Here is a 26289-nt window from a genome sequence, read left to right on the forward strand (position 1 = left end):
GGTTTGGGGTGGCCTCACTACCCTTAGGTACCGAGATGGGATTCTCAGACCCTTTTTGAGACCATAAGCTCGGGTTCCTCCTAATTCAAAACAATGCCCGTTCGCCAGACCTGAATCCAACTGAGCACATTTGGGACATCACATCTAATCCCAGGTTCCACAAACAGACTGTCCAGGAGTCGTGGATGCTTTGGTCCAGGTCTAAGAGGAGATCCACCAGGAGATCATCTGCTGAAACATCAGAAGCATACCCAGATGTTGCAGGGAAAAAGGAGGCCACGCCCACAACTGAGCCTCTTTTTGATTACTTTCAAAGACATTAAGTCAAAGTCGGATCAGTCTGTAGTGTTTTTCCACCTTAATTTTCAGTATGATTTCACATCCAGACTAATATATTCAATTTCCATTAATATTTTTGTGTTGTGTTGTCAGAACATACATCAATGTCAAGAATAAATTATTTGAAAAGAACCTTTCATTCATTCAGGTATAAGATGCGTTTTTGTAGTCTTCCCTTTATTCTTTTTAGCAGTATACATTCTTAAAAGAAAACACTTAATAAAAAGGCACAAAAAATAAGTCTTAAATGTAAAGTTCTTTTAATGTAGGTAAATTCATATATGAACCTTAGTAAGGAGCCTTTTTTACATTCTAACAATGTTATGTTTGCACAATATAGAAAGTTCTTGTTTATTCTTCGTTTTATAAGTCTATTATTTATTTTCTTAATAAGTTGTGGTTGCTAGGAAGGACTTTATCAAACACTGTATAAGCTGAGGCTGTCGTCTGATCCTGCAGCTTCCTGGAGATCTACAATGAGCGCGTGCGAGACCTGCTGAGAGGAGGCGAGCAGAAAAACAGACCCTCGCTGAGAGTCCGAGAGCATCCAGAAAAAGGACCTTACGTGCAAGGTGAGCCTTTTCTGCGCTCGGGTATCGCATTTGCAGGCGTGTTGTGAGCTAAACTCCAAAATATATATATTTTCTGCAGCACTGGCTCTAAAATAAGTGATATTTTATTTATTGTTGCAGTCAAACATTCTCCGTCAGTTTAACCTTTACTTGGAGTTTGCTTTAATAATTTAAGGAGGAGTTTTTTGGGAAAAATAAAATAAGATTAACACTTTAGCATCTTTTTAACGTCTTTTATCTTTAAAGGTTTCGAGCAGCGAAACGTCTTCAACATGAACCTTTAAAGATTTTTTAGGAGCAGAATCCTGCGATAACCTGAGAATCTCTGTTAAAACAACCGACTCCCCAGCTTCCTACTTGAGCGCCTCTCTTCTTTTTCCTCTCATTGGTCTTCTCCTGTGAGTTTAAAGCCCCACATCCACTCATTGTCTGCATCAGCAAGAAATCCCAGTCGACCAGAGGAAGTGAAGTCATTTCCATGCGGTCCAAGGAGGTCGCTTCCCCCCCACACACAGCTCTCCCCCTCCTCCTTGGATATTTGTTGCAGCTCCTTGTCCTAAAACAAGAGCTTGTTTGTCCTCTGCACTCATTTATCCCCCAAAATGCTTAACACTTTAACCATTTTATTGTTATTTTCCATCAAAACATGTCCCTTTCACAATGTTTTCACTCAGTTTGTTCTTTTACACAGATCTGTCACAGCATGTGGTCTCTGACTGCAAGCAGGCCATGGAGCTTCTGGAGGAAGGCATCGCCAACCGGATCACGGCGGCCACTCACAACCACGATGCCAGCAGCCGATCCCATGCCATCTTTACCATCCAGTACACACAGGTAATGCTGTTTCTTAGAAACTCTCATCCCATGATTATAAAGCTTCAGTTTTTAGCTTTTTATTGTTTTTTTTTTTTTTTGTTCTACAGGCAATTCTAGAAAACAACCTTCCTTCAGAGACCGTCAGCAAGATCAACCTGGTGGACTTAGCTGGAAGGTTAGATCTGTTTTTAATTGTTGTTATCAAATCAAATCAACTTTATTTATGAAAAGCGGTTCTCATACTGAAGTAGCTCAAGCTGCTTTACAATTTAAAGAAAACACAAAAGTTTTAATAAAATCCCAAACCACCTTTCACCCTCTTGTGATACTTAAAATAAAATATTAAGCCCCGATTTAAAGTGCCCCCTAGTGGATGTTAGGAAGTACTTTTTATATTGTAAGTTTTAAAGACCCACTCCACTTCGTTTTGTGGCATTTTTCTGATGAAGGACAAATATTAGGAAAATTAAACGTAAAATCTCCTTTATTCGGTTGTTTCTTATTTAAATCGTTGTGAATCAGGAGCAGATTTATTATTTATTTATTTCATTTATTTCAAAGGGGATGATGCAATTTAAAAGAAAACCACACAATAAAACAACATGAAACACATGGTTTTAAAAAAGCCAGAATTAGCCAAAGGACAGTTTTCATCTATGTCTTGCAGAAAGATTTGATCTCTTTTGAGAGCAGATGTTCCCCTCAGTGGAGACATTTCACTCTAATGGGGTAGAGTTTGCAGGGATGCACAGAAAACTTTTAGCCAATAAGTTCGCGCTAATGTTAGCTTAGCTTACCTTACCTAGATGACGATCCCTCTTCAGCGCTGTCATACTCACGTACAACGTTGACATCACTACGGACCCGGATTACCACTACTGTCCATGTCCAGGATGCAGCATTAGAAAGCTCGCACCGTAGTTTTTATATTAAAAAAGCGGCTAATCAACTATCAAATTATTCGTCGACTATTTTAATACTCAACATAGTCATGCCTAATTGACTAATTGTGGCAGTCCTACTTAAAACGGTATAATTATTTATAAAAGACCACTGAGAACCCTTTTGAATCACATGGCAGGAAGCTAATGTAGTTGTCATGTTCCTGACAGTGAGCGAGCAGATCCCAACTACAGCAGAGACAGACTGACAGAGGGCTCCAACATCAACAAGTCGCTCGTCACGCTGGGGATTGTCATTTCTGCGCTTGGTAAATAAAATGTATTTTTTATCACTGAGGAAAGCTCAGTTTAATGTGAATGTAGGTTAAATGCTCTCCTGCAGCTTCTCTCAGTCTCCTCTGTTCTGATTACATTCCCTGCACATCCGGGATTCCTTTGGCTCCTCAGCCCAGAACTCCCAGATGTCAAGCAGCTGTCAGAGCATCAACAGTGTGGCCTCTGAGGGTGACGGCAGTATGGTGGGGAGCCACAGCAGCTCCCTGTCAGGAGGAGGAGGAGGTGGGAGGAGGCACTGCTTCATTCCCTACAGGGACTCGGTCCTGACCTGGCTGTTGAAGGACAGTCTGGGTGGAAACTCCAAGACCATCATGGTTGCTAGTGAGTATTAGATTCTGATTCCAACTTTCTAGAATTAGCTCAGATGTAACCGGTCCTTCTGTGTTCCAGCGGTCTCACCTTCAGTGAACTGCTACAATGAGACCCTCAGCACGCTGCGATACGCCGCACATGCCAGGAACATTGTCAACAAGCCGCGGGTTAATGAGGTCAGAGGCTGCACACGGCTATGTTGGACCTGGATGTTGTTATCTCATGCAGACTTTGTGTGCAGGATCCGAATGTTCGACTGATCAGGGAATTGAGGGAAGAAATCGACCGGCTGAAGAGCATGCTGCTCAGCTTTGAAATGGTTTGCTGACTCACTTAATTTTTGAGTAAATAATGCTACTCCACTGTTTTCACATTTACACTTTTTCCACTTTAAACCAAAAGCAGCGTAACCTCAGTCCGTCCCTGAGCGACGAGCGGGACGGGAGTCTTTCTGAAATCGTTCTCCAGAATGAACTGAAGGTGACACACAAGCTCTAATCCAATGTTTTTAAACTAACCAGTGTCTGTCTGCTCTCATTCTGTTCTAAGAGTGTTCCGCCTGGTCGTTGTTTACCTCACAGGTGGAGCAGCTGACTAAAGACTGGTCGGAGAGCTGGAGAGACAAGAAGGAACTGCTGGAGCAGTACAGCGTGGACATCAACAGAGACCGCGCCGGCTTCCTCATCAGCTCCCTTCAGCCGCATCTGGTCGCTCTGGGTGGAGACGTTCTCAGCACCAGAGTCGTCTTTTATCACCTGAAGGTACGACTTGAAAAAAGTCAAATGATACTAAAATTAATACAATTTTAGATTAAAAAAAAAAAAAAGAATTTGAAATGCATGCAAATTGCACTGAAAAAAATTAGTGAAGCTGTGAAAGATGAACTGCGATATAGCAAGGGAACACTGTATAAGGTTAAAATCAACCAATTTATAGCTGCATTTACATGTACAAAATGTTTTTTTAGAATTGAACACATGGACCCTGAAAACATTTATCTGATTATAACAAACGTTTGATCAGAATGAATCATTTTGACATGAGTAGAACTATCTAAAATATTGTAAACGGCCGTAGAAGAAGTGACAGAGACAAAACTGCGGCATAGAGCGAGATGATCTTCTAAACATTCTTCTATTATTATTGTTGTTTTTAAGTGCCTGTTTGCGCACAGCTTTCTAAATAGTGATTTGTTCTTGGCCACACTTACCCGGAGGAAGGGTTAGAGTTACTCTTTTAGCCTTGGATGCACCTAAAATCCACACGGGCAGTGTCGCAATGTGAGTCTTGGCCGCACGTAAATACATGGGAATAGCGTCAGCCTTTATTTTGTCTGGACACAACTGGTAACACAAATTCATGTGATCGTTTGCACGGTTTTTCAGGACCTCACGGTTCAAAACCCGCCTCCGCCAGCTCACACGAGCCGGCTGGTCCTGTTCACGCTCTGAAGTCTCTTCTGGAGCACCATACCATCTACACATGATATAAAAGCCAACACAGTAATGACAAACAATCAGAATAAATAGTTTACATGTACCACGATCAAATCACCAATCAGCATAACCCACCTAACTCAAACGGAAGGAAATTTTGACCGGTCAGAGTATTCCTATTGATGCATTTTTATTCTGATCTGGCTTTTATTCCACTTGTGTCCATGTAAAAATCTGTTCTAATGTCAGAATTAATGTAATTAGTATTGCTGTTTGAACTGAGGGATGAGAGGAAAGGAATTTAATCTGTGCTGTGTGTCTTGTGTGTTCAGCATATTTGACAAATAAAGCTGACTTGACTTGAAAAGAACATCCAGAATGATGTTATTTTAGCAAATGATGTGCTTATATTTTTATTAAAACAAACATCTCTTCTTTATTTACAATATAAGTTTTTGCGCTGAGCCAACAGTCCCGCCAACAACTAATGAACTACTGCTGCTCTGCAGAAGCTATGTCCTTAAAAAAACTATACATTTTTTATTTGTAGCTAAAAACACCATAATCACAGTTAAAATACCACAGGGAACGCTTTTAAAATAGTTTAAAAGATGATAAACCTCATGTTTCTGATTCTGTCTTTACTAAAATCTTCGCTTTCTTCACCCAGATTCCTTCCAACCTCCTAGTGCTTCTATTTCTTCCCGTTCTGCAAGAAAACCTGAAGAAACTGTTCATTTCTATCGTCTCCTCGTTTGACTCTTTCCTTCCCGCTGTCCTGTCAGCTCCCCTTCTGTGTGTGTGTCTTCTTTCTGGAGTGAAGCTCGCTCGGATAAGAGGCGTTTAGATCTGAGGCTACGACTCGGGGGAGCTCTAGTTGTCCTGATTGTGACAATGACGAGCGTACCTTCAGGCCTGACAATTACGCTGTTTGCCGGCATGTGAAGATCTTTTGCCACCTGGGAACACATGTGATCCTGACAACATATAAGAGAGACTTTAATCCCTGTGGAAAAAGTTGTGTTTTTTTCACAGGTAAGACAGAGATTTTAATAGAAAAAAAACAGTTTTTGGGGAAGAAATGTGTCAAATTGTCTTCTTTAGATCAGCTTTGAACTCTCAGGAGTCTGTACAGAATCTAGCTAACATTTTGATGTTTTTATGGTTTGGTTACAGGAAGGAGTCACCTACATTGGACATCAGGACCAAATCGAAGAACCACAACTAGGTAAATGACGTCTGTAAAGTCAAACAAATATTATTTATACACATATATGTGTTAAGTAATAATTATGACTGCAGAGTTGGATAAATAATGCATGGAGCGCTGCAGCAGGTGTGAATCAAAATGTGCAGCAGCATCTCTGAGTTCTGTTTATAGTCCTGCAGGGCGGTGCCAGCTGTGAGATTGAAAACCACGGGGGTGTGGTCACGCTCAGACCGCTGGCGGGCTGCGTCTGTCAGCTCAACGACAGAGAGGTCACCGAGCCCTGCAGACTGGCTCAAGGTCAGACATGTTTGCCCCGACGGATTTTTACCCCCGTTTGTGAAACGTTTTGATGTCGTGAGAAAAAAAAGAAAAGAAAAGCCTGTTGCCGGGCAAGAAATACTCTGCAGTACTCTCCACATTCCTCCGTTCTTTCATGTCAGAAGTAGGTTAGTGTGCACGTCCATCTGCACACTTCCTCACAAAGATATTACCAGATATAACCCGGTAGAAGTACACTTCCTGTATTCTTATATCCCAGGGATGCAGATGGTCACCACACACTGCAGTGTGCACGCACACACACACACACACACACACACTGTGGTCTCATCAGTGCTGCAGACAGACCCGCTGATTCTGAACATGTCTGTCTCCAGGGTCCGTCATTACCTTGGGAGGGGTGCATAAGTTCCGCTTCAACCACCCGGCAGAGGCGGCGGTCCTGAGGGAGCGCAGGCGGGTAGGTGCTGCTCACCTGACGGTGTTCGCTCAGATTGTGACACACAACACTGATGCTATGTTTACATTGTGAGTGGATCATTCTTCTGCTGCTCTCAGGTCAGTGAAGGCGTTTGGCCCCTCAACCAGGATGACAGGTATACAATCCACAGTTAGGTGTAGTTGTGTGTTTGTGTTTGTGCAGATCTGTGGGTATCTGTATCCTTAGCAAAAAGTAGTCTATTTACTTACTGTATGTGTACTGCAAGTTGAATTAGGCTGCACTAACACCAGGAAGGTATACTTGTGTGTACTATCTTACACACATGGTCTGTTGTACACTTGCTGTACTTATACTCAAGTTTATTTAATAAGATAAACTTCAGGTGTACTACTTTTTGCTACAGGTACTCTTTTGTGCTTGTGTGTGTTTGCCCATGTGTATCTCTGCACATCTGCACTTCTTTGTGTTTCTGTTTCTTTGTGTGTTCTTGAGTGTGTTTGTGATTTAATGTTTGTCCACACGCACATGTGTATTTTTTGTGTGAAAGCTTGTGTGTGTTAATATGCACACGTGTCTGTGTGTTTTGCGTAAGTGTGTATGTTTTTGTGTGTGCACTTGTTAGTGTTTTTTGTGTGAGAGCTTGTGTGTGTGTGAGCTCGTGTATGCTTCTGTGCATTTGCCCTTTTGGGGTTGTGTAAGTTTCTTTTTGTTGGCTTGTGTGTGCGTGTCTGTGTATGCTCATTTGTGCTTCTGTATGTCTTATTCTCTGTGTGTGTGTGTGCACTTGTGTCTGTGTGTGCACTCATCTGCACTTCTGTGTGTTTATGTTTGTGTTTGCTCATGTGTGTGTGCACTTGTGCATGTGTACATGTTTTTGTGTGTATCCTGTTGTTGGTGAGCTTGTGTGTGTTTGTGTGCGCACCTGTGCTTCTGTGCATATGTTTCTTTGTATTTGCTGGGGTGTGTTTGTGTGTGTACATGTCACTGTGAGCTTCTTTGTGTTTACAATTGTGCTTGTGTTATTGTATGCGCACTCGTGTGTGTGTGTGTGTTCATGAGTGTCTGTGCGTGCACTCATTTGAGCTTCTGTGTGTTTACAAGTGTTTGTGTGTGTATATTTCTGGTTGTGTGCATGTGTGTCTCTTTGTGCTTGTGTGTGTTTGCACATGTGCATGTGTTTGCTTCTCTTTTCATGCACGAGTGTTTGGATGTGTCTGTACTCCTGTGTGCTTTTGTGTATTTACATGTGCACGTGTGTGTGGGCTGACGTGTGCCTTTTGTGTGTGTGTGTGCGTGTATATATATATATATATATGTATATTTTTATGTGCATGCTTGCCTGTGTTGGTGTGCACTTGTGTGTGTTTGTACACTAACGTGTTTTTGTGTGCACGTGTGTCTGTGCTTCTGTGTGTTTGTGTCAGCTCCTGTATGCATTTGTGTATCTATACGTGTGTGGGCTGATGCATGCTTTTTGTGTGACTATATATGCATATTTGCGTGCTCGTGTGTGTTTGTTCATACACGTGTTTGTGTGTGTTTGCTCAATCTCCCAGCATGCATATTTGATAGAAGTTCTGAGTCATGGATGTAGTTATTCTGCAGAAATAGGCCAACACTTCATGCATGTTTTATTGGTTGCTATTAGCCCCTCCCCCCTCCTACACACACTTTGAACAGTACTTGTTATCTATTTACAGACTATTTACTTAAAGTAAGTTACTTACTGAACATGTTAACATAATTACATTCCTTCTCAATCATTTATCTGTCAGAGAGTTGGAGCCTGAGCAGCAGGAGGTTGCCGGTTTGACTCTGACTGAGGAGGCGGCGGTGAGGCGGCGCGTGGAGGAGCAGAAACGCTTTGTGGAGAGTCTGAGGGAGGACATCCAGGCTGAGCAGAGATGGGCGGAAAGAGAGCTGGAGAGGGATCAGGCCCACCTCAGGCAGCAGCACAGCGAGAGTATGTCCTCGTTTTCTGCCTGTATTCAAAGTGAAGACATCCCATAATAACACGACTTTAATCTTTCAGTTCAGCAGTGGATAGTTGAGGAGAAGCACCGTTTATCAACGGCAGGGAAGATAACCACCCAGGAGTCTGGAGTCCAGGCGGACCTCTTACCCGCTCCACTTCTGGAGAAACTCCGGACCCACGTGTTCACGGATCAGGAAGCCGAGGAAAACCGGCCGCTGGTGACCAGAGCCAGGAAGAGGGCCGTTCAGGATGAGCTGCTGAAACATCATGCCCTCTGCCGCGCCCAGAGCCGCATCCATCGGAAAAGGCTGCAGTATCAGCTGAAGAAAATAGCCAACAAGCAGCATCTGCTAAAAGCTAAGAGAGAGTTACAGCAGCTGGAGAGAAAGCTTCCTCCAGGACCGGATTTGGAATCCCCCTCAAAGCTCGGAGAAGAGTCGCTGTCTTCTCGAAGACACTCGTTTTCAGCCGATCTGTTGTCCCGCCTCTACCCGCAGAACACACCTATCTTCAGGTAAGTTCACAGGTTTGTGTTTGACAGAGAGCCACTCCTGATAATATTTTAACTTTTCTTCTCTCATCGACAGACATTTCCTAAAGAGGAACAAGTCCTCAGAACAGACTTCAAATTGGTGTCCAGCTCCTGATTCCATCAGCAGTAGAAAGTGGATCTCAGACGAGTGTCTCCCCCGAGAGAGAACCCAGAGTTGTTCCGGATCTTTCTCGTCAGGCCGTCGCAGGCCCTGCTCTTCTGAGAACGTCCGACAAGCTCCCAAAGATGAGCCTCAGTGTCCAAGAAAACCTCTGCTGCCGAACCAAGACTTGTTCCTTAAGACCCGCCTCAGACAGAACCCAGCTGTTGGACCTGCTGCACTGCAAGTCAACAAGGAAAACGAGCAAAGATCCTCCACTCCCAGACCTGGTTCTGAGACTTCTTGTTTGGTGAATTTAAAAAGTTCTGACCATGTCGGGAACATCCGGCTGGGAAGCGTCAGGAGACCGTTCTGTCCATCTGTGGGGGAAAACACAGCTCTGTCTGCGGCTTTCAAAAGATTCCCCACATGTATAAAAGGAGGACAAATCCCGAAGCCTCTCGGGCGATTTACAAACAAGCTTCACGGGAGACAAAGAAGCCTTAAAGAGGCCAAAGCGAGTCTGAAAGCCGCTGTCTCGTGTGACGAGCTGGATCAGGAGTCTCTGTGTGAGAGCATCAGACGGTGGCACAGCACAGGAGCTCTGACGAACCAAACGAGTGGGTGCAAACAAGAGGACAGAGAGTCGGACTGCGAGAGTCTCTTCTCCCTCGACTCTCTGTCTTCCGCTCATGCCGCCGCGCTGGCCGAGCAGCTGAGGCAGGAGGATTCCAACCTGAGTGAAACAGAGAGTGAAATGTCCACAGATTCACTGACCGTAGAGACCAGAGGGAAACGAGCAACTAACTGTGACCGAACTGTGGTTCCTACTTACTTTTTGGTAGAAGATTCTGTGCTTTCATCCAGAATTACAGAAAGGGAGGAGTTCTGGATGCAGCAACTGCTTCCTTCTCAGAAAAGACAAACTATTACAGGAAAAAATCCTCAGAGACCATTCAAAGCAGATTTCAGAGGCAAAGATGTTGTGCACAAACTGACTGAAGACTTTAGGAACATGCAGCCCATTTCAACCAGCAGCTCAGAGGCTGGAAACTTACGAACAGCTCCAGATTTATTCATGGGAGCAGCTGAGATTTCCCAAACGGAAGTGATTCCTTCAGGCAGCAGTGCAAGTCACATGAAGATCTCTGAGGTTGGAAGTAGACGACACAGTTCTTCATCCATCAGCACAAACGTAACAGTGCAAAAACAAGCTGCATCAGACCCTCAGACTTTTAGGAAAAAAGATGAGTTTTGTTTGAAACAAAAGTCAGAAACAGATCTGAATCTGAAGGTTCCAGGAGCTCCTGAAAGGTCCTCCTCTGCTTCTCCCTGTGTGGTGGATTTCTCCTCAAGTTCAGAAAACCACAGCGAAGAAACCGATAGGAGCCTAGAAACATCCGATTTTCAAGGAGAAATGTTGTCAGACGCTGAACATGAGCCATTTCCCCTGGAAGAAACCAAAACCACCGAGCCGCCGGTCACACAGGGGATGGAAGTTGTTAAACCGGCTTGTAAAAATTCCAGGAAAAGGAACAAAGAGCAGCAAGATGCCTTCAAGGGCAGCCGGAAAATTCAAAAAAGGAGCAACAGCGGCGAGCTGGTCACTTTCTCTAACACTGGAGGCGTCAGCCTGAAAAATAAACGCCATGATGACAGAAATGACAGCTGTGACGCCATGCGGGGGCGGTCGGACACCCATGGATCTCTGCACAACATGGATCCAGTAGAAGAAGGAGCCAAGGATTTAGATTCGGTTCCAGTTTCTGATTCCATGATTGAATCAAAGGATTGTGTCTTTGGAGATGAGCTTAAACACAGAATTTCAGTGGGTGCAACCCAAGGAGAATTTGGAACGGCAAATGAAGCAAAAGGAAAAAGTCAAATGAACATCAGGAAACATCAGGACATTTTAAAGCATCAGTGCAAGTCAGACTCTATTTATAGCGCTATTGATCTGAGGATTTCTGAAATAGTGAAGGATCACAGGAGCCGGATTCTGAGTCATGATTTTCCACACCATGAGCTGGAATTACCAGGAAATAAACAGAAACCCGGTGAAGACGTAAAGCAAAAGATCAGAAATGCAGATGTTACAGCTGAGGCATCAAGGACGATGACAGAAAACAATTTTCAGTCGATTGAGATCCAGAAAGCTTGTAAGTTGCTCAGTTTGAGCACAGAAAATGATTCTTTTTTACCTAAAAAATGTCAAGATTTTCCAGAAAATGCTCATTCTCACAAGCCAAAAATCACGCCTCCCTTCATCGGGGTCCTAGGTCCTGGTCCTAACGCCGACTTCCTCCTACAGCTCTCAACTCCAAACTCGAGTCCACAACTTCACCAAAAACCTCCATCAAGTCACATAAACACCAACTCCACTGTTCCTGAGGATACAGTTACATCCATGTGTGCTGGAACCGACTCTCAAACGGTTTATGTAAAAACATCTCCAGAAGAGAAGTTATCAGCTGATGTGGAATTACATCAACTCCAAGCGAAGAGATGTCTCTGCAGTGGAAACAGTGCCACGGACCGAGGTTCCTGTGAGTCGTGTGTGGCCAAATATCAGAACCAGTCAGATAAACACGGAGAAAACAAAACGCTTCTGCTTCCAAACATTTCTGTTAGAGAAGTCAAACCTCCACAGGAAGATAAATCCACAGGGGAAAGTAGTTTTAGAGCTGCAGGATCCAAAGAAGACAAGAGAAACTCTAAAATAAAGTGGTTTAAAAAGAAAAAGTCTTGCCCGAAGGTTTGTTCTTCCTCTGATTCCTCTTTGAAGTCCACAGATGAGGAGGATGAGAAAAGCTCTAAAGGCCTTCATAGTCAACCGGAGTGTAAATGGATTAATGTGGACACAAAGCATCAAAGTATCAGTGGAGAAAACTGCCCTCCAGCGTCATCAATCAAATCTAAAGAGCTCGGCGGAAGAGGAAGGTGCTGTAAAAATGAAGTTCAGTTCTCCGTTTCTCCTCCAAGAGCATTGACAAATGTGGGGAAAAATGTTCCAAACCTGCTCAGAGTGAGGGAGTCTCAGGATTCTCCCATCCACTTCGCCTCCAGTGACATCAACCCCTTCATGCACCAGCGGCAAAACTGCAGCGCCAACCACCATTGCTGCAAAAACCCAGCATTCGGAAGCGCTGCCGATCTCTCCTGTAAGTCTCCTCTCCTTAACGGCTCAGAAACACGGATAACGAGGTGCTGCAGTGTGGATAACGGCTTAAATGGGCAGGAATCTCCTTTTAATTCCCACCTGAGCACCTACGCCACCAACAAAGGGCTCTCCAGCACTCTGAGCAGCGTGGAGGATTACAGAGAGAAGGCTCGCTCGGGGTTTCCCGGGTCTGCTGTAAACAGCTCCTCAGGCCGCGGCGCTCCTCTCGACACCTCCTGTCAGGTGGACGAAATCATGTTCGTTTATTCATCCGAGCCCGAGTCCAAGGCCATTCAAACGCCGGGGGGCCGCACGTGTGAGCACAGCACGCAAACTAACGTCTGTGACGGAAGCAGCAGCAGGAGAAAAGATCGCCACAAAAGGAGCAGCACTGATGGTCCGTCGTTCCACAAAAGCAAAGTTAAAGAATCGCCCACGTGGGCCAGCATGGAAAGCATGTCGGCACACCTTTCGAAGCTGATCGACAGCACCTCTGACCTGCTGGGAGACGTTCAGGGACTGAGGTCAGGCGAAGCCAGGAAATCCTGCTCGAGTCGGAGCAACACTTCGTCCTTCAGCGAAGCTCCTGATGGCTCCACGAGAGACGGGTCCACTCAGACGGAGGAATCTCGAGATTGTAAAGCTCACGAACGCAGAGGAAGGTTCGAATCTCACGAAATCAATGTGACCGTTAAAGTCATCGGTTCTGAAGTGATCAGCGCTTCTCAGGACCAGAACGGACAATCCAAAACTGGTACAGGCGAGAAGATTCAAAGCATGCCTGACCTGAGATCTAGCGTCTCTGCAGCCGCTCAGACGGGCCCCATCAGATCCTCCTCTGGGAATGAGGGAGCAGGTTGTCTCAGGCATTCTAGGTCTGCTTCATCTGGGGCTTCAAAGCACAGAACATCTGCAGCTCCGGAAAGCAAGAAGAACACAGAAGAAAAACGTTTGCTAACAAACCATCTGCGAGTGTTTTCAAAGAAACAGACGATCTACACAGACCGCGCGTCTTCTCCTATTCTCACCGTGGTGACGAGAACGGCCTCCGATCTTCAAGGGAAGCAGCCAAAATACAGGAACCTCAGAGCAGAGCTTCCCTTTCCCTCAGATTCTTATGACAGTCTGCAATCCAAACAAGACTCTCTGGGTTTTGATGAGTCAGAAACAGTGAGATACCCGAGTCACAAAGACTTGGAGGAATGTTCGTCAAAGTTTCTACCATCATTAGATCCTTATATAGATTATAGGAAAAGTCATGTGACTTATAGAGACTCACATCGATCAAGCTTGAAGCAGGGAGTCAACCCAACGACGTCCTGCATGAACAGTTTCCAGAATCCGGTTTCTCCCACTTTGAGTTTGCAAAAGCAGGAAGCTTCCAACATCACGGACATGTGTTTTGATCCCAGTCCTTTCATTCCGAGTCACGCCGACGACACGGAATCTCTGACGCCCAGTGAATGCAACACAGAAGCCCTCGTAAACATAGAACCCACCGTTCTGGACCGTCCGAGGCTTCCCGAGGACCTGCCCATCCACAACAAGTTCACCAACTGGTCTGGCGTGCGTCTCCCGCCAAAACAAGCGACCAATGACCACAGGGGGAGTTCGGATTGGGTGGAGACGGTTAACGTGGAGGCCAGGAGGCGGAGCAACAGCAGAGAAACGGAGATTATGAAGCTGAGGCAGGAGCGAGAGCAGGTGATGGCCAAGGTCAACCTCAGCATGACCTCCACCCCTCTGACTGTGGAGCTGACCGAGGCCAAGCTGCATTACGGGCTGGGAGAGACGGACGCTCTGCTGAAGATGCTGTCCCCGAGGGCCAAACATGATCCGACACCACAGGCTCCCACCAAGCAGCAGCTGTACGACAGGTGAGGGCTTCATTCATTTCATGCTGTTTTTTATGGTTAGATGTGTGATTTTTTTGGTGAGATTGAACCACTTCTTTACTCTCAGGCATCGCCGGAGTATTGAGGGTTTGAGGCAGCAGAGGGAGGAACGCCTCCAGACGTTTCGCAGAGCTCGCAGTTTGAGTCCCAGCAAACATCAGGGCTCCTCTCCTGAAGCCGTTTCCCCGGCCGCCCGGCCAAATCCACGCACTGACAGCGGCAGGTAAGACGCCGTCAACCGTATAAGCTTCCATCAAGTGCACGGAATTCACAAAAATCCTATAAAAATTATGTCTACCGCAGGTTATCTGATCCTTCCAAGCCAGAGGGACAGTATCCAACAGACATCGAACTTCTGTTGCGGGAATATGGTCGAGCTCGAGAAGAAGCCAGGACGGAGATCGCAAGAGCTCGAGAACGGCTGAAGGAGAGGACGGAGATGGAGAAGAGGAGGATCCAGCAGAGAGCTTCTTCCAAGGAAATGAAGGCGAGTGTTCCCAACAATCCTGCAGCTTCCGGATTCAGAAACTGTTTCTCTACATTCTTCAAATTTAAATTTTGTTGTTTCATTAAAAGGAATGAGCTGTCTGCTATTAGAAATCCAACAACGAAGAAACTGACCGGCGTTGTCTAAAAATTGCGGAAACTTTGGTGTTCTCTGGAAAAGTCCCGCCCACCAACGTCGCGGGATTTGAACAGTTCAGAATAGACAGACACGTCTCCACCTGTGGAGATTCTAGCCAAGCTGACCTGGAATTTAGCTTGATCAAACTACTCCCAAAAAATATATTTTATTATTTTTTGCAAACACAATAAGAAAAATATATGCGAATAAAGAAAAAGCTGAAAAAAATAATTTCTGGAAAAATGTCAAACGGACAGCAGTGCTCTTAGAAGAGAAATTCTTTTTCTATTGGCCTGCCTGGGAGCTTCATATATGTGACCCTAATCTTTTCTGTTCACCTGGATTTTTTTGTATTTTCACTCAAAAACTTGTTGATTAGTTTGTTGACAATTTTTTTTCTTACTGTATTTATACGTTTTTTTTTACCTAAAACTTTCATTCTGTTGTTGAAACAGTTTGTTGAACTTTTTGGGGTTTCCACAGCAAAATAGATCCTATTTTTCCAGGTGGAATTTTAAGTTTTTACATGATTTTATGTCTAGTGTGTGAATACAACATGGAAAAATGACCAAATAAAGGAAGTGTTACATAGAGAGTGTGCTGGTTAAAATGATACCAAATAAGTAAGCAGGTAATCTTTCAAATCGGAAATAAAAGTAAATTCTAAAGGAAACAAAAACAAAGTTTTAGACACTATGTTCCAAAGGGTTGAAAATAAACTTTCTAAATGTACAATTTTGTGTGCGATTGTTAATGTTATGATTATTTGCAGATAATAAGTGGCTGGCAGATACTGTAATTAAAACATATAAAAGTAATCAGGATTAATCATGATTAATTATTTTTTCACGTTTGTGATTAATGTTTTTTTTTATCAATTCCCGGCCCTAAAATGTACGTGTTCTACGTGTTGGAGTAGATTTACAACTTTAAAGTCATTAAAAAGCTACTTTATTCCCGTGATTTAACTGTTATTTATTTTTCTTGTAAATTTATGACTTTAAAGTTGTCTTTTTTATTGTAAAATTCATCGTACTCAAACCAACCAATTAAGCAATGTAAAATTATTAAAGATTTTTGATATAAAGTACTTTCTAGCATTTCATTAGGAAATTTCACAGCTATCTGCCAAGTAGTTTTGCAGGAAGTCTAACAGGTTGTTTCTGGTGGAAATATGGCAAATTTTGGGGAACTTTTCCATCAATCTAAAAAAAAAAAGGGCTGATGAACTTGGTGCACCCAACTCAGAACAATCCTAGAAAACATTTGCAGCTTTTTCATTTTCTGTCTCAACTCATTTTCAAAATCTTACTGATAGTTTTATAGAAACTCAAAATGATTTGAGGCATTTGAAAAATCTGAGAACAAATGCTTTTCAGCAGCTCTACTTAAAGTAAAAAGAAGCCTCAATTAGGGAGGACATTTGTAAATTAAAATACAATTTATGAGAAATGATTTTAACTCTAGTATTACATCATTAAGGAAAAGTTTGATTTTTACTCACACTTAATAGACTTGCTGCACCAATTAAAGATCCAGGTGATTCTAAACAAACACAAAGCAGTTCATTAATCTCACTTTTTCACTCTGAGACTCTATTGATTGTAGGCAGTAGAGTGTAAAGTGGTTTCAAATAAATATGTGATGCTTGAATAAATACATTAGGCTGGATGAAAGCCACAAACTTGACTCTTGTTTGTGTTTTTTCAACAGGACGACTTCAGGCATCGAACCAGAATCAGCAGCAGCACTTTGTGCACAGGATCCAGTCTGAGTCTGTCGTCTGGACCAACGTCGGGGTACCACAGCGGCAACGCCGGGCAGCCGCAACCCTGCAGGACGGCAGCGCCACCAGGACAGGTTTGTGCTTTCATCTTTCAATGTAGCGAAGATTTCAAAAGTCAGAAAAACTTTGCTCATTTTGTGAATTACTTTTCAGGTATATGTGTGTTTTCCTAAAAATAAGTTATAACTAGTGGTGTCAATTTATCACATTATCACAATTAATTAATGAATACAGACATTTTAGTGGGTTATTTTTTTCTTCACCGCGTCGGTTCATGTCTGATAATGCACACCTTGGAAGAGCATTATCCTGCTCACACTGTGGTCTTCCATGTAAAAAAAAATCATTATTTATTATTATTTTAATTAGAGCACCTAATGTTTTTTTTTTTTTTTTGGTTTCATTTGTTTTTCTTAATTACGGAAGCAGAAAACGCCCTGCCCTACTTTTTTTTTTTTTTGAGCATTTTCTCGTGATAATGAGAACATCTATCTCATTATCATGAGAAACATATTTAACTGAGACTGTTAACTACAAAAAACTCTCCCCAAAAGTTCTTTTTAGTGTATTTTTTCATTTATTAGCGGATCTTCACTCCTCAAACGGCTTAATCCCATCTGATTGACCAGCCCCTCCTCTCTTTATTTCCCCTTAAACCCCCAACGACACATTAAATAATAGAACCCAGGGACAACAAGCATCTCTACCTGTCGAACACCAAAAGAAATTATCAATTTATAATTGATTAATTTGATTGTATTCAAGATTTTCCCTGACAAACTGATTTGTTTTGCTGCAGATGGGTGTAGAAAAAGGACAAAATTTAATTGTAGAGACATTTGTCGGCCAGGGGTTCTGTCATTTAACATGTTGTCAGGGGCTTTAGGGAAATAAAGGGACAGGTGCTGGTGCATGAGATGTGATTAAGCCATTTGAGGAGCGTAGATCAGCTAACAAATACAAAAATAGACTAAAAAACAATTCAATGGAGTGTTTTCTTCTGCTGTTTTTGTTGTTAACCACAAAATAAACAGACTATAAACAGGTAAAGTTGGAATATTTACATAATTCTTTTTATATTGATATTCTTAGTATGTTTTTTTATTCTTATTATCTCATTATCACAAGAAAATTGAAGTTCAATTTCTCGTGATAATGAGAAAGTGAATCTTGTTATCATGAGAAAATTGAGTAGAGCAGGTCCTTTTCAGCTTCTGTACCTGTAGTTTGAAATTTAAGTAAAAAAGTCTATGGTGAAGTAAAAGTAAAGACTGGAAGTCTGTTATAATAATAAAAAAAAAACTTAATTAAGCCAAATTGTAGCTGTATTATGATCTTTTACTGCACCACAATGTCACAAATTTAAATGAAAATACCTCAAATTCAGGATTAATGATGGAATTATTAAATTTATTGGGTTATTAATTACAGGTCATGATTATTAAATTGCACAAATTAATCTCATAACAGCATTACAGATAAGTAAAGTTCAGTTGATGAATTTTTTTTGTAGATCACAGGGATTGAGGATGAAGAGCTGATGAAGACTCGGCCTTCGGTTTGCGGCCCTCAGAGTGTGAAGACGCGGCGATCCTGGCTGTCATCTCAGGGTATCAAACCATCAAGTATCTAACAGAAAAATGTGTAAATAAAAAACGTGTATTATTTACACAGTAAATGGCTCATTTGTAGGAAACGTTTGTGTTTTTTTCTTTCACCACCTCCACGTTCTCACTGAAACTGTTTTTCTCAGATCTTCAGCCGTCTGTCGACGACTTTGAACCTCTCATGACATCGTCTCCCTCACCGCCACCCATCAACACTCAAAGCTCCTCCCACAACCTTTTCACAGCCTATCAGGACATCACCTGTCAGCTGCTGAGTCAGGCTCTCACTGAGGTAACAGAAAATTATTTTTTCCCCTCAGCTATACATGATTTATGAAAATGTCTTTATCAAAAGGTCCGACTAGCTTCTTCAGGGGATTTAAGTAACCTGGTGATGGGCAAAGCAGCAGGAGGTTGGAGGTGAGTTTCCTCCCGACTGAGGATTTTTGGCTTCATGAAAAAGCTTCCCAACATCCAGTCTCTGTTCCTCCAGGTACCAGGGAGAGGAGAGGGCAGTTCAGGCGTTCTACAAGCCCTCCTTCAGCCCATCTGTCCACAGTTTTCTGGGGGCGGGAGACCTGGACCGAACTCTGGACAGTCTGTGGAGCGTCATCTGCCAGATGTCTAAGAGCCAATTGTATAATCCGTCCGTCCGTTCTGTTTGGACTCGACCACTAGATGACAGCACTCAGCTGGGTGAGCCGCCTCCTTTAAATGCAGCTTTCTAGCAGAAATAAGGCAGAAATTTACAAATAGTTTGTTTTTGTTGATTTTTTTATTGCCAAGTGTTTTGTGTTAGAGTCAATCCAGTTTTTTATGGACTAAAATCCAACAAAGTCCCACCTTAAAGTTAGAAAAATACACTTTTTTTATGTTTTTGTGGCCACCAAGACATTCATTTATAAAATATACAGTTAAAATAATTGAGGTTTTCTTAATTAATTTAACTTTTTTTACTTTTGAAAGCAGTTTATACTAGTTCCTTTCAAAATAAAATGCAACCTATGTTTGATAACTAAAAATAAAAAAGATGTATTTTCTATCATTGTAGCTTTGGTTTTCCTTCTTCTTTTTTCTTATTTTACTATTGAACATAGTCACAACAACTTTGGTGTAAAGTACACATATTTTTTTTAACTAAATGCAATAAAATGATTATTCTAATAATAATAATCCGCTCTGATAGGAGATTAAACTTTTTACCATCATTTTGCTCATTTTTGTTAAAAATCTAATTATAAATAACAAAATGTAATGAAAGTAAATTAACCAACCTACAAAACCACTATTTATTTAATTTTTTTGCATTTTTCTTTAAACCCAAGAGCCACAATGTAGGAGAAAAAGAGGCTCCAGGGCCTCATGTTCCAGACCCGTGTTTTGTTTTGCTTCCACAAATATAAAATATAATTTAAAATGTTTCTTTTCTATAGAAATTAAACAAAAGTATCTTAACTTACTGTCAATTTTTTATTTTTTCTTGAATAAAATGGACTCATTTGTATTTCTGTGTAGTTTACATCTTAACAGATCCGTCCGCCTGTCACCTCAGCCAACCTCGGGACTTCTGCTGCGTCAGCACCGAGTCCAAACAGGTTAGTGCTACTGCAAGCAGGAGTCTGTCGAGTTCCACGCAGCGGTTTAGGGGGAAAATGTGTGTTTATCAGGCTTTCTCCCCACAAAACTCCCACAACATGCTGTTCAGACACAAGTCTCCCTCACAGATCAACAGCTCTGACCCGAAGGCAGCGGCTGTGAAGAAAAGCGTCTCAGCTGTTGGCTGTCGGTGTCCGGGTGGAGCTGCCTGCTGGGTGATCAAACGCTCCTCTGCCTGTTTTATTGATGCTCTTTCTGTCTCTGCCTCAGGGTGGCCTCTGCGTTCTGGCGATGCGGTCTGTGTTTGACGAGTCTCTGCCTCGTCCCAGCGTCGACGCCATTCGGGGGGAGATGATGCCCAGCTGCTGGCTTCTGCAGCCAGTTAGACGCAATGGAAAGGAAGCGACCAGAGTCATTTACCTGCTACAGGTATGATCCAAGAAACACATCATCTACCTGTCAGCAGAAAATGATCGTTTTATTCAGAGGAAAGTCACTAATTGAGCTAATTGATGATCATAATGAAGGTGCAGCAGAAGCCAGGGACCAGTAGTATTTATTAGGTGTGTGGATTAGCTGTCCCTATGGCTAGTCTTTGCATGCAGTCAGTAAGGAGCCTGTACGTGCACCTCACTAATGACTAGAGTGGTGTAGAGCAGTGTTTTTCAACCAGTGGGAAAAACACTGATCTAAAAACATTCACCATCTCCAGGATATCAGCTCTGTGTTCATCTAAGAAGGGCCTGATAAAACACTAAGTAGTTAGGATATGAAAGATCATAAAATGCTTTTTTCTTTGTGTTTATTTGATTCTATTAAAGGGTTATTTGATAAGAATGACATTACCAGGATTTAGCCAATAGCTGTTTTTGAAAAGTGCAGCGGCCTTAAACTCTCTCCTCCAATCATTCTTGAAGGTTTGAGCAATTCGTCATCAGTCTGACCAATCAGACATGGTTAAAGTCCTCACTTCCTGGTATCGACATGGTTTCTCCGTTCCAACAAAACTCGTGTTTTGCAGTGTCTCTTCCTGCGGGTTCTGTTGTCAGACTGTGGAAAAAGTGCATAAAATAATAAAATTAGAGCTGTCAGGCGATTAGAAATTTTAATCGCGATTAATCGCATTGTCCAGAGTTAACTCGCGATTAATCGCAACTAATATGTGGCCTTTTTTAAGGAAAAAAAATGTGTGCTTCGTGGAATTTAGCAGTTCTACATTAAGTATGAGAGCAAGAATGACAAAACTAATAGTTTTCATCAGAAATACTTTATTTTGTAACATTGTATTGAGATAAACTTTCTTAACAATAAAAGGCTGTAACATAAAATGCCTAACAAAAGTTCAAGTGCAAGTGAAGGGCATTTTAAATTCAAAACTTCAATCAACGTTCAGTAAAATACAATAAAAAACATCAAAAATAACATTTCCATAACACTTTCATGTTCATTTTTTGTCAGGACCAAATGTTTTCCTCCTCTGCTGAACTACAGTAATAAATGAAATAGAGATTTATCATTTCCAATTAACTTTGGTTTTTTAAAACCTTAAAGGCTGAGAAAAGCGGGATACACTGTGGATAGTTTGACAGTCTGTTACTGCCGCCGCGTTCTCTGGCTGCAGCTCGATGCAGCGACGTGTCCAGTGGAGCTCACGCCATGAATATGCCGGCAGACAGACCGCTCTGATGAGACTGGATCACGCTTAAACCTCCAGAACATTTAAAACTTCCCCCGGTGAGCTTGCTGTTCGGGACGTCGGGGGTCCGCAGCTCTCGGGACGCGGCGCCGGACACGAGCCGGTACCACCAGACGTGGTACTGGACGCGAACCGGGTTAGGGTGCAGGAGCTCTCCAGGTCCTGGCGCCGGGCCGGTTGTAGCTCGCAGCTCGGTGGTTGGAGACCTGCCTGTGATCTAGTGAGAGCAGCCGGTGAGTTAAAGGAGGGACGCCCGCGCGCGGTATGGAAAGGCACGTATGAGAAAAATCCGCGATTAATGTGTCAAAAAAATTGTCGGCGTCAAGCACATGTCAGATTAACGCGTTTTAACGCGACAAATCTGACAGCCCTAAATAAAATCTAAAGACGCGAGTCTGTGCAGCTTCAGCGCCACTGTTAGTGCTACATCTCCTATGATGAATCGGGTTACTGCAGTCCTGTTAACATTTATGAAGCACAACTAATAACAAACATGGAACAGGCAAATTAAATTTCAGACTTTTGGAACTTTTGAAAAATGTAAAGTCAAGTTTAAATAAATATAATAAGAAACAGGATAATGGTTAAGTGGCCAACAGACGCATTTCAATTAAAAAGAATTTATTCAATCAAAAATCTTGTTTTTTTTTTTTTTTTTAGTTACACTTTTTATTTCGACAAAAGAAAAACTTCAATCAACATGAATATAATGTATAAAATATGATTTATCACGCATTTTGTCAGTAAACTGGAGGAAAAACAGCTACCTAAGTAAACTTAAACTAATTAGTCAGGGATGGTGGTGGAGGACCCAAACGCAGGAGAGCAGACTTGGTGGCAGAAACTTAAAATATTTAATTAACTGAAACATGACAAAAATCCATGGAGTAAGAAAACAGACAGAAGACCTGACAATGAAGAACTGCAAACCAGACGCTTAAATACACCGAGATGATTAGCTAAATGAAGACACCTGTGGATGATTACAGACTCTTCATCAATACAGACTAAAGAGTTTCTCTTTTTTTTTTTTTTTTTTTTACATTTTTGGTTGTTGGTGTGCCTTAGGTTTCTTTTTTTAAGGACAAAGTGAACCTCTGCTCAAAAACAATTGAAAAATATTGGTGAACAACAGCATCACCGCTACATTATAAGTGCTTTATTATAAATTTACCATTTTCATGACGTCCAACATTTCACAGATTGAACCACAATTCTTACAATTTCATATATTATGTTTAAATTCTTTCTATATGTTTTTTTTAATGGATATATAAAAATGTAATTAATACCATCATTTATACCTTTATTTAGAAAAGAAAATCAGAATCAACAAAACAGATAAAAACACAATTCATAAGGAATACCTTTGTATTTATCACTTTAATCAACACCACACTCAAACGTTTTTCCGTCAACTTCCTGGTTAACTCCAGTAGTAAACAAAACATAAACATCACTTTTACTTTAGATCAATAAACTACAAATCCTGAAAATCTTCAACAAAGTTTTTTTATGGCAAGAAGATGGTAAATGAAGACACAGCAACAACTAGAAAACATTTAACTTAGCCTTACCACCATGCTAACAGTCACATGACTTCACACAACAGATCACCAGATTTTTGTAATATTCCCAATTTTCATATTTATTGTAATTTTCCTCCAATTTGTTGCGTATGTTTAGGTCAGAATTGTTCAGAAAAAATGTTTTTTCATCTACATAAAAACCTTTACTTTGAAAATGAGAACCTTCATCAACGCTTTACTTTGAAAATTTGATTTACTTCCTGTAACAGTAGTGCATTAATTTGTTTAGTTTATAAATCCAACATTATACCAAGAGAATCTGGCTAAAAACTATGGCGCCCGAAAATTAAACATCATTTGTGCCTGAAATCATTGGCCGGAAGTCCTCGCCCACAACCCCCCGTTTTAAGTTTTTGACCTTTTTTCCAGTTTCTTCTCTCTTTTTCTCAACCCTTTTGGCATTTTGTCAGCTCCAATCAACTGATTCACAGAGAAACAAAGCAAGCTTCTCTCCGTATGTAAACGGGTTAAGTTGAACAAATTTCAACACTTGTTAATAATGACTTGAAAGAAATAAAACAATAATTAACGTCCTCTGTCCCATTTGAACCTCATCTAGCACACTAAACTCCTAGACAGTTGCAGTTTATTTGGATTTAAAAGCATAAAAGCTGATAAATCTGAAAAGATTTTAAAACATCATTTTTGAAAGGGTTTCCTAAAGTTTAGGAAATTTCCGCTTCTGTCTAGAGATTGTTTCTGGCGCCATCTTGCATGTGACCAGAGGTCCCTCCATTATTCTGCAATACATACATTTCCCAGAGTGCATTTTTTTTTTTTACTACTGTAACGATAAAGTTCACAAATCAAGGATCTTGGACGTCACAAATATTCATACTGGATTTTTCAGGAACAGATCCCGGATATCAGAGTGTCCATTTGAATGAGGCTGACTCTGCCGATAGACCGCATGATGACTTCACAGCTCATCACTGGCAGGCGTCCCTCTATTAAAGAAATTGCTTTTATTGAGTCGAGCCTCTTGAATTAGCTTCTGTGTTTATTGTTGCAGACGTGGCGGTTTGTCTGCAGGAAAAGACTGATTACAAACGTTTTTTTTTTTCTCGTGTGAATCAAGGGTCAACACTTTTATTGTTCTTGCTCCTCTCCAGCTGGACCTGGGATCGCCGTCGTTTCCTCGCCGGCTGCTGAGCTCTGTTGCCAGGAGACAGGCGGCTGTCATCGCCGATCTGGATGTTTTCCTCTCTTAGTAAACTAGCTGCACATCAGCAGTCGACACTTAGACTCCAACATGGAGGGAGTTTGTTTTTATCGAATATGCACCTAAAATTTACATACTTGAGTATCTAAGGGCACTGTCAAGCTTTTTTATATATGAAGCTATTTTTATAACGTAAAATTTTGACATATATTTGAATGTATTTAGTGCTATGTTTTACCAAAGTTTCCATTTAATCTTTTAAACTGTCGAGCAATACTTGCAAATTCCTGTTAATAGTCACTTATACACAAACACATTCCACGTTTGCACAAATTCAAACTTTTAACTGTTATTCTCATACAACATATCTAACGTATTTTAAAAAATCCTGCAGCTTTTTTCTTAAAATATAAATGAAAAAGCAGGTAAGCTAAGTGTCCAGGTGAGATGAGCACCCTAAAGCCTCTCTGAGATAATGCGTCTTCATCCCAGCAAACCTCAGCTCTGCAGAAAATCCAAAATCCGTTTGGCAGCCGAACCTGAAGGTACAAAGAAACACAGCAGGGAAAGTTCTGCTGCCAGATGATCGTGATCCCAGAGCGCGCTGGTCCATGCTGGAATCTGGACGCTTTCATCTTTGTTTATTAATATTTATGTTTGTTCTTACTGTTCAAAAAGCTGTTGAGGTTTGGTTTTCTAACAAAGCTGTTAAACTTTTTATGTTTTTGTTAATATTACAGATGAAACAAGTGATGTTTCATTGTTTTTAGTGTTTAAGCTCTTAAAAAAATGAGTCACATGTTTTTCCATATAAAGCCATAAAACTGAAACGTGTTGAAGCTCCAAACTGAATCTGTGATCTGGACTGAACCAAAGACAAACGGGTGCAATACGGACATTCAGCTAAATATTTTTATTTATATTATTATTATGAATGTGTATATTTGTAAAAAGTCATATTTATGTTTTTAAGTATATAAATGTTGAACTTTTTTGTTGTTGGCTTGTGGGTTCATTTTGTGATTTTAAAAAAGGGATTTTTTTTACCAAATAAAAAGTAAAATTGGTTTCATTATTGATTTGTTCATGTATTTTGTTCCACTTTTGTCTGCATGATCTAAAGATTTGCAGTCAGGTTAATGTTTGATCATAAATGGAGTTTAGACCACAGTTCATTGCTTTCTCCACAAAATTTTTCAAAATAAAATAGAAGTTCAAACTTTATAAAGTTTTTTGAGACCAGCCATGGCTGAAATTGAACATTTTTGTTCCTCCTTATTTAAGCGTTTTATTTAAGTGGAAAAAAAAAATACTTATTTGTTTTTCTGATAGAGGATCTCTAGAAGTAAGAAAAAAACCCCTGAAAATATTTTAAATTTGATGAACATCCTGTGATTTTGCAGGTTCTCCCACATCGGTCTTAGAGGGGTGAGAGACATAGTAAAGAAAAAAAATCTTGAAATCACATTTTTCATTTTGTATGCTGCCCGTCTATCAGCTAGAATTCTGACCTTAAGAGACCTGTTAGTCCGTCTTTAAATAGTCCACTCCACTTATTATCCTAAATTAGAAGCACCTGTTGGAAGTCGTTAGCTGCATAAAGACACCTGTCCACCCCATACAATCAGTAAGACTCCTATTTACTAACATACCCAAGACCAAAGAGCTGTCCTAAGACACCAAAGACAAGATTGTAGACCTCCATAAAAGGGCGATTTGCCAAACAGTTTGGTGAAAAAAGTTCCACTGTTGGAGCAATTATTAGAAAATGGAAGAACCATGACTGTCACATGAGAGATCTCACCACATGGGGTCTCAATGATCCTAAGAGAGATGAGGAATCAGTCCAGAACTACACAGGAGAAGCTGGTCAAAGACCTAAAAAGAGTCAGAACTATCATTTGGAGGAAGAAGAATGATGA

The 26289-nt window shown here is 41.4% G+C and overlaps 1 protein-coding gene across 3 annotated transcripts in view; it reads left to right on the plus strand.

The window, feature by feature from the left end:
• stard9 (StAR-related lipid transfer (START) domain containing 9) overlaps positions 1-25729 on the plus strand; it is a 45436-nt gene extending 19707 nt beyond the window's left edge. For 2 of the 3 annotated variants that reach the window (XM_024268351.2, XM_024268365.2), the window contains exons 7-32: positions 799-911; positions 1603-1745; positions 1835-1902; positions 2840-2937; positions 3077-3286; positions 3356-3453; positions 3519-3596; positions 3680-3757; positions 3859-4038; positions 5890-5941; positions 6095-6220; positions 6580-6662; positions 6761-6798; positions 8420-8607; positions 8677-9133; positions 9207-14288; positions 14374-14529; positions 14610-14793; positions 16645-16791; positions 18231-18327; positions 18471-18616; positions 18680-18744; positions 18818-19020; positions 19840-19919; positions 20191-20349; positions 24318-25729. In XM_024268351.2, coding sequence (XP_024124119.1) covers positions 799-911; positions 1603-1745; positions 1835-1902; positions 2840-2937; positions 3077-3286; positions 3356-3453; positions 3519-3596; positions 3680-3757; positions 3859-4038; positions 5890-5941; positions 6095-6220; positions 6580-6662; positions 6761-6798; positions 8420-8607; positions 8677-9133; positions 9207-14288; positions 14374-14529; positions 14610-14793; positions 16645-16791; positions 18231-18327; positions 18471-18616; positions 18680-18744; positions 18818-19020; positions 19840-19919; positions 20191-20349; positions 24318-24416 — 8428 coding nt within the window. In that variant the 3' untranslated portion in view covers positions 24417-25729. The remainder of the gene's footprint in view (positions 1-798; positions 912-1602; positions 1746-1834; positions 1903-2839; positions 2938-3076; positions 3287-3355; positions 3454-3518; positions 3597-3679; positions 3758-3858; positions 4039-5889; positions 5942-6094; positions 6221-6579; positions 6663-6760; positions 6799-8419; positions 8608-8676; positions 9134-9206; positions 14289-14373; positions 14530-14609; positions 14794-16644; positions 16792-18230; positions 18328-18470; positions 18617-18679; positions 18745-18817; positions 19021-19839; positions 19920-20190; positions 20350-24317) is intronic. The other variant, XM_036210051.1, reaches the window with a different exon arrangement.
• Positions 25730-26289: the final 560 nt, after the last annotated feature.

Source organism: Oryzias melastigma, linkage group LG22 (assembly GCF_002922805.2).
Source record: "Oryzias melastigma strain HK-1 linkage group LG22, ASM292280v2, whole genome shotgun sequence".
In the NCBI taxonomy this organism is placed as follows: domain Eukaryota; kingdom Metazoa; phylum Chordata; class Actinopteri; order Beloniformes; family Adrianichthyidae; genus Oryzias; species Oryzias melastigma.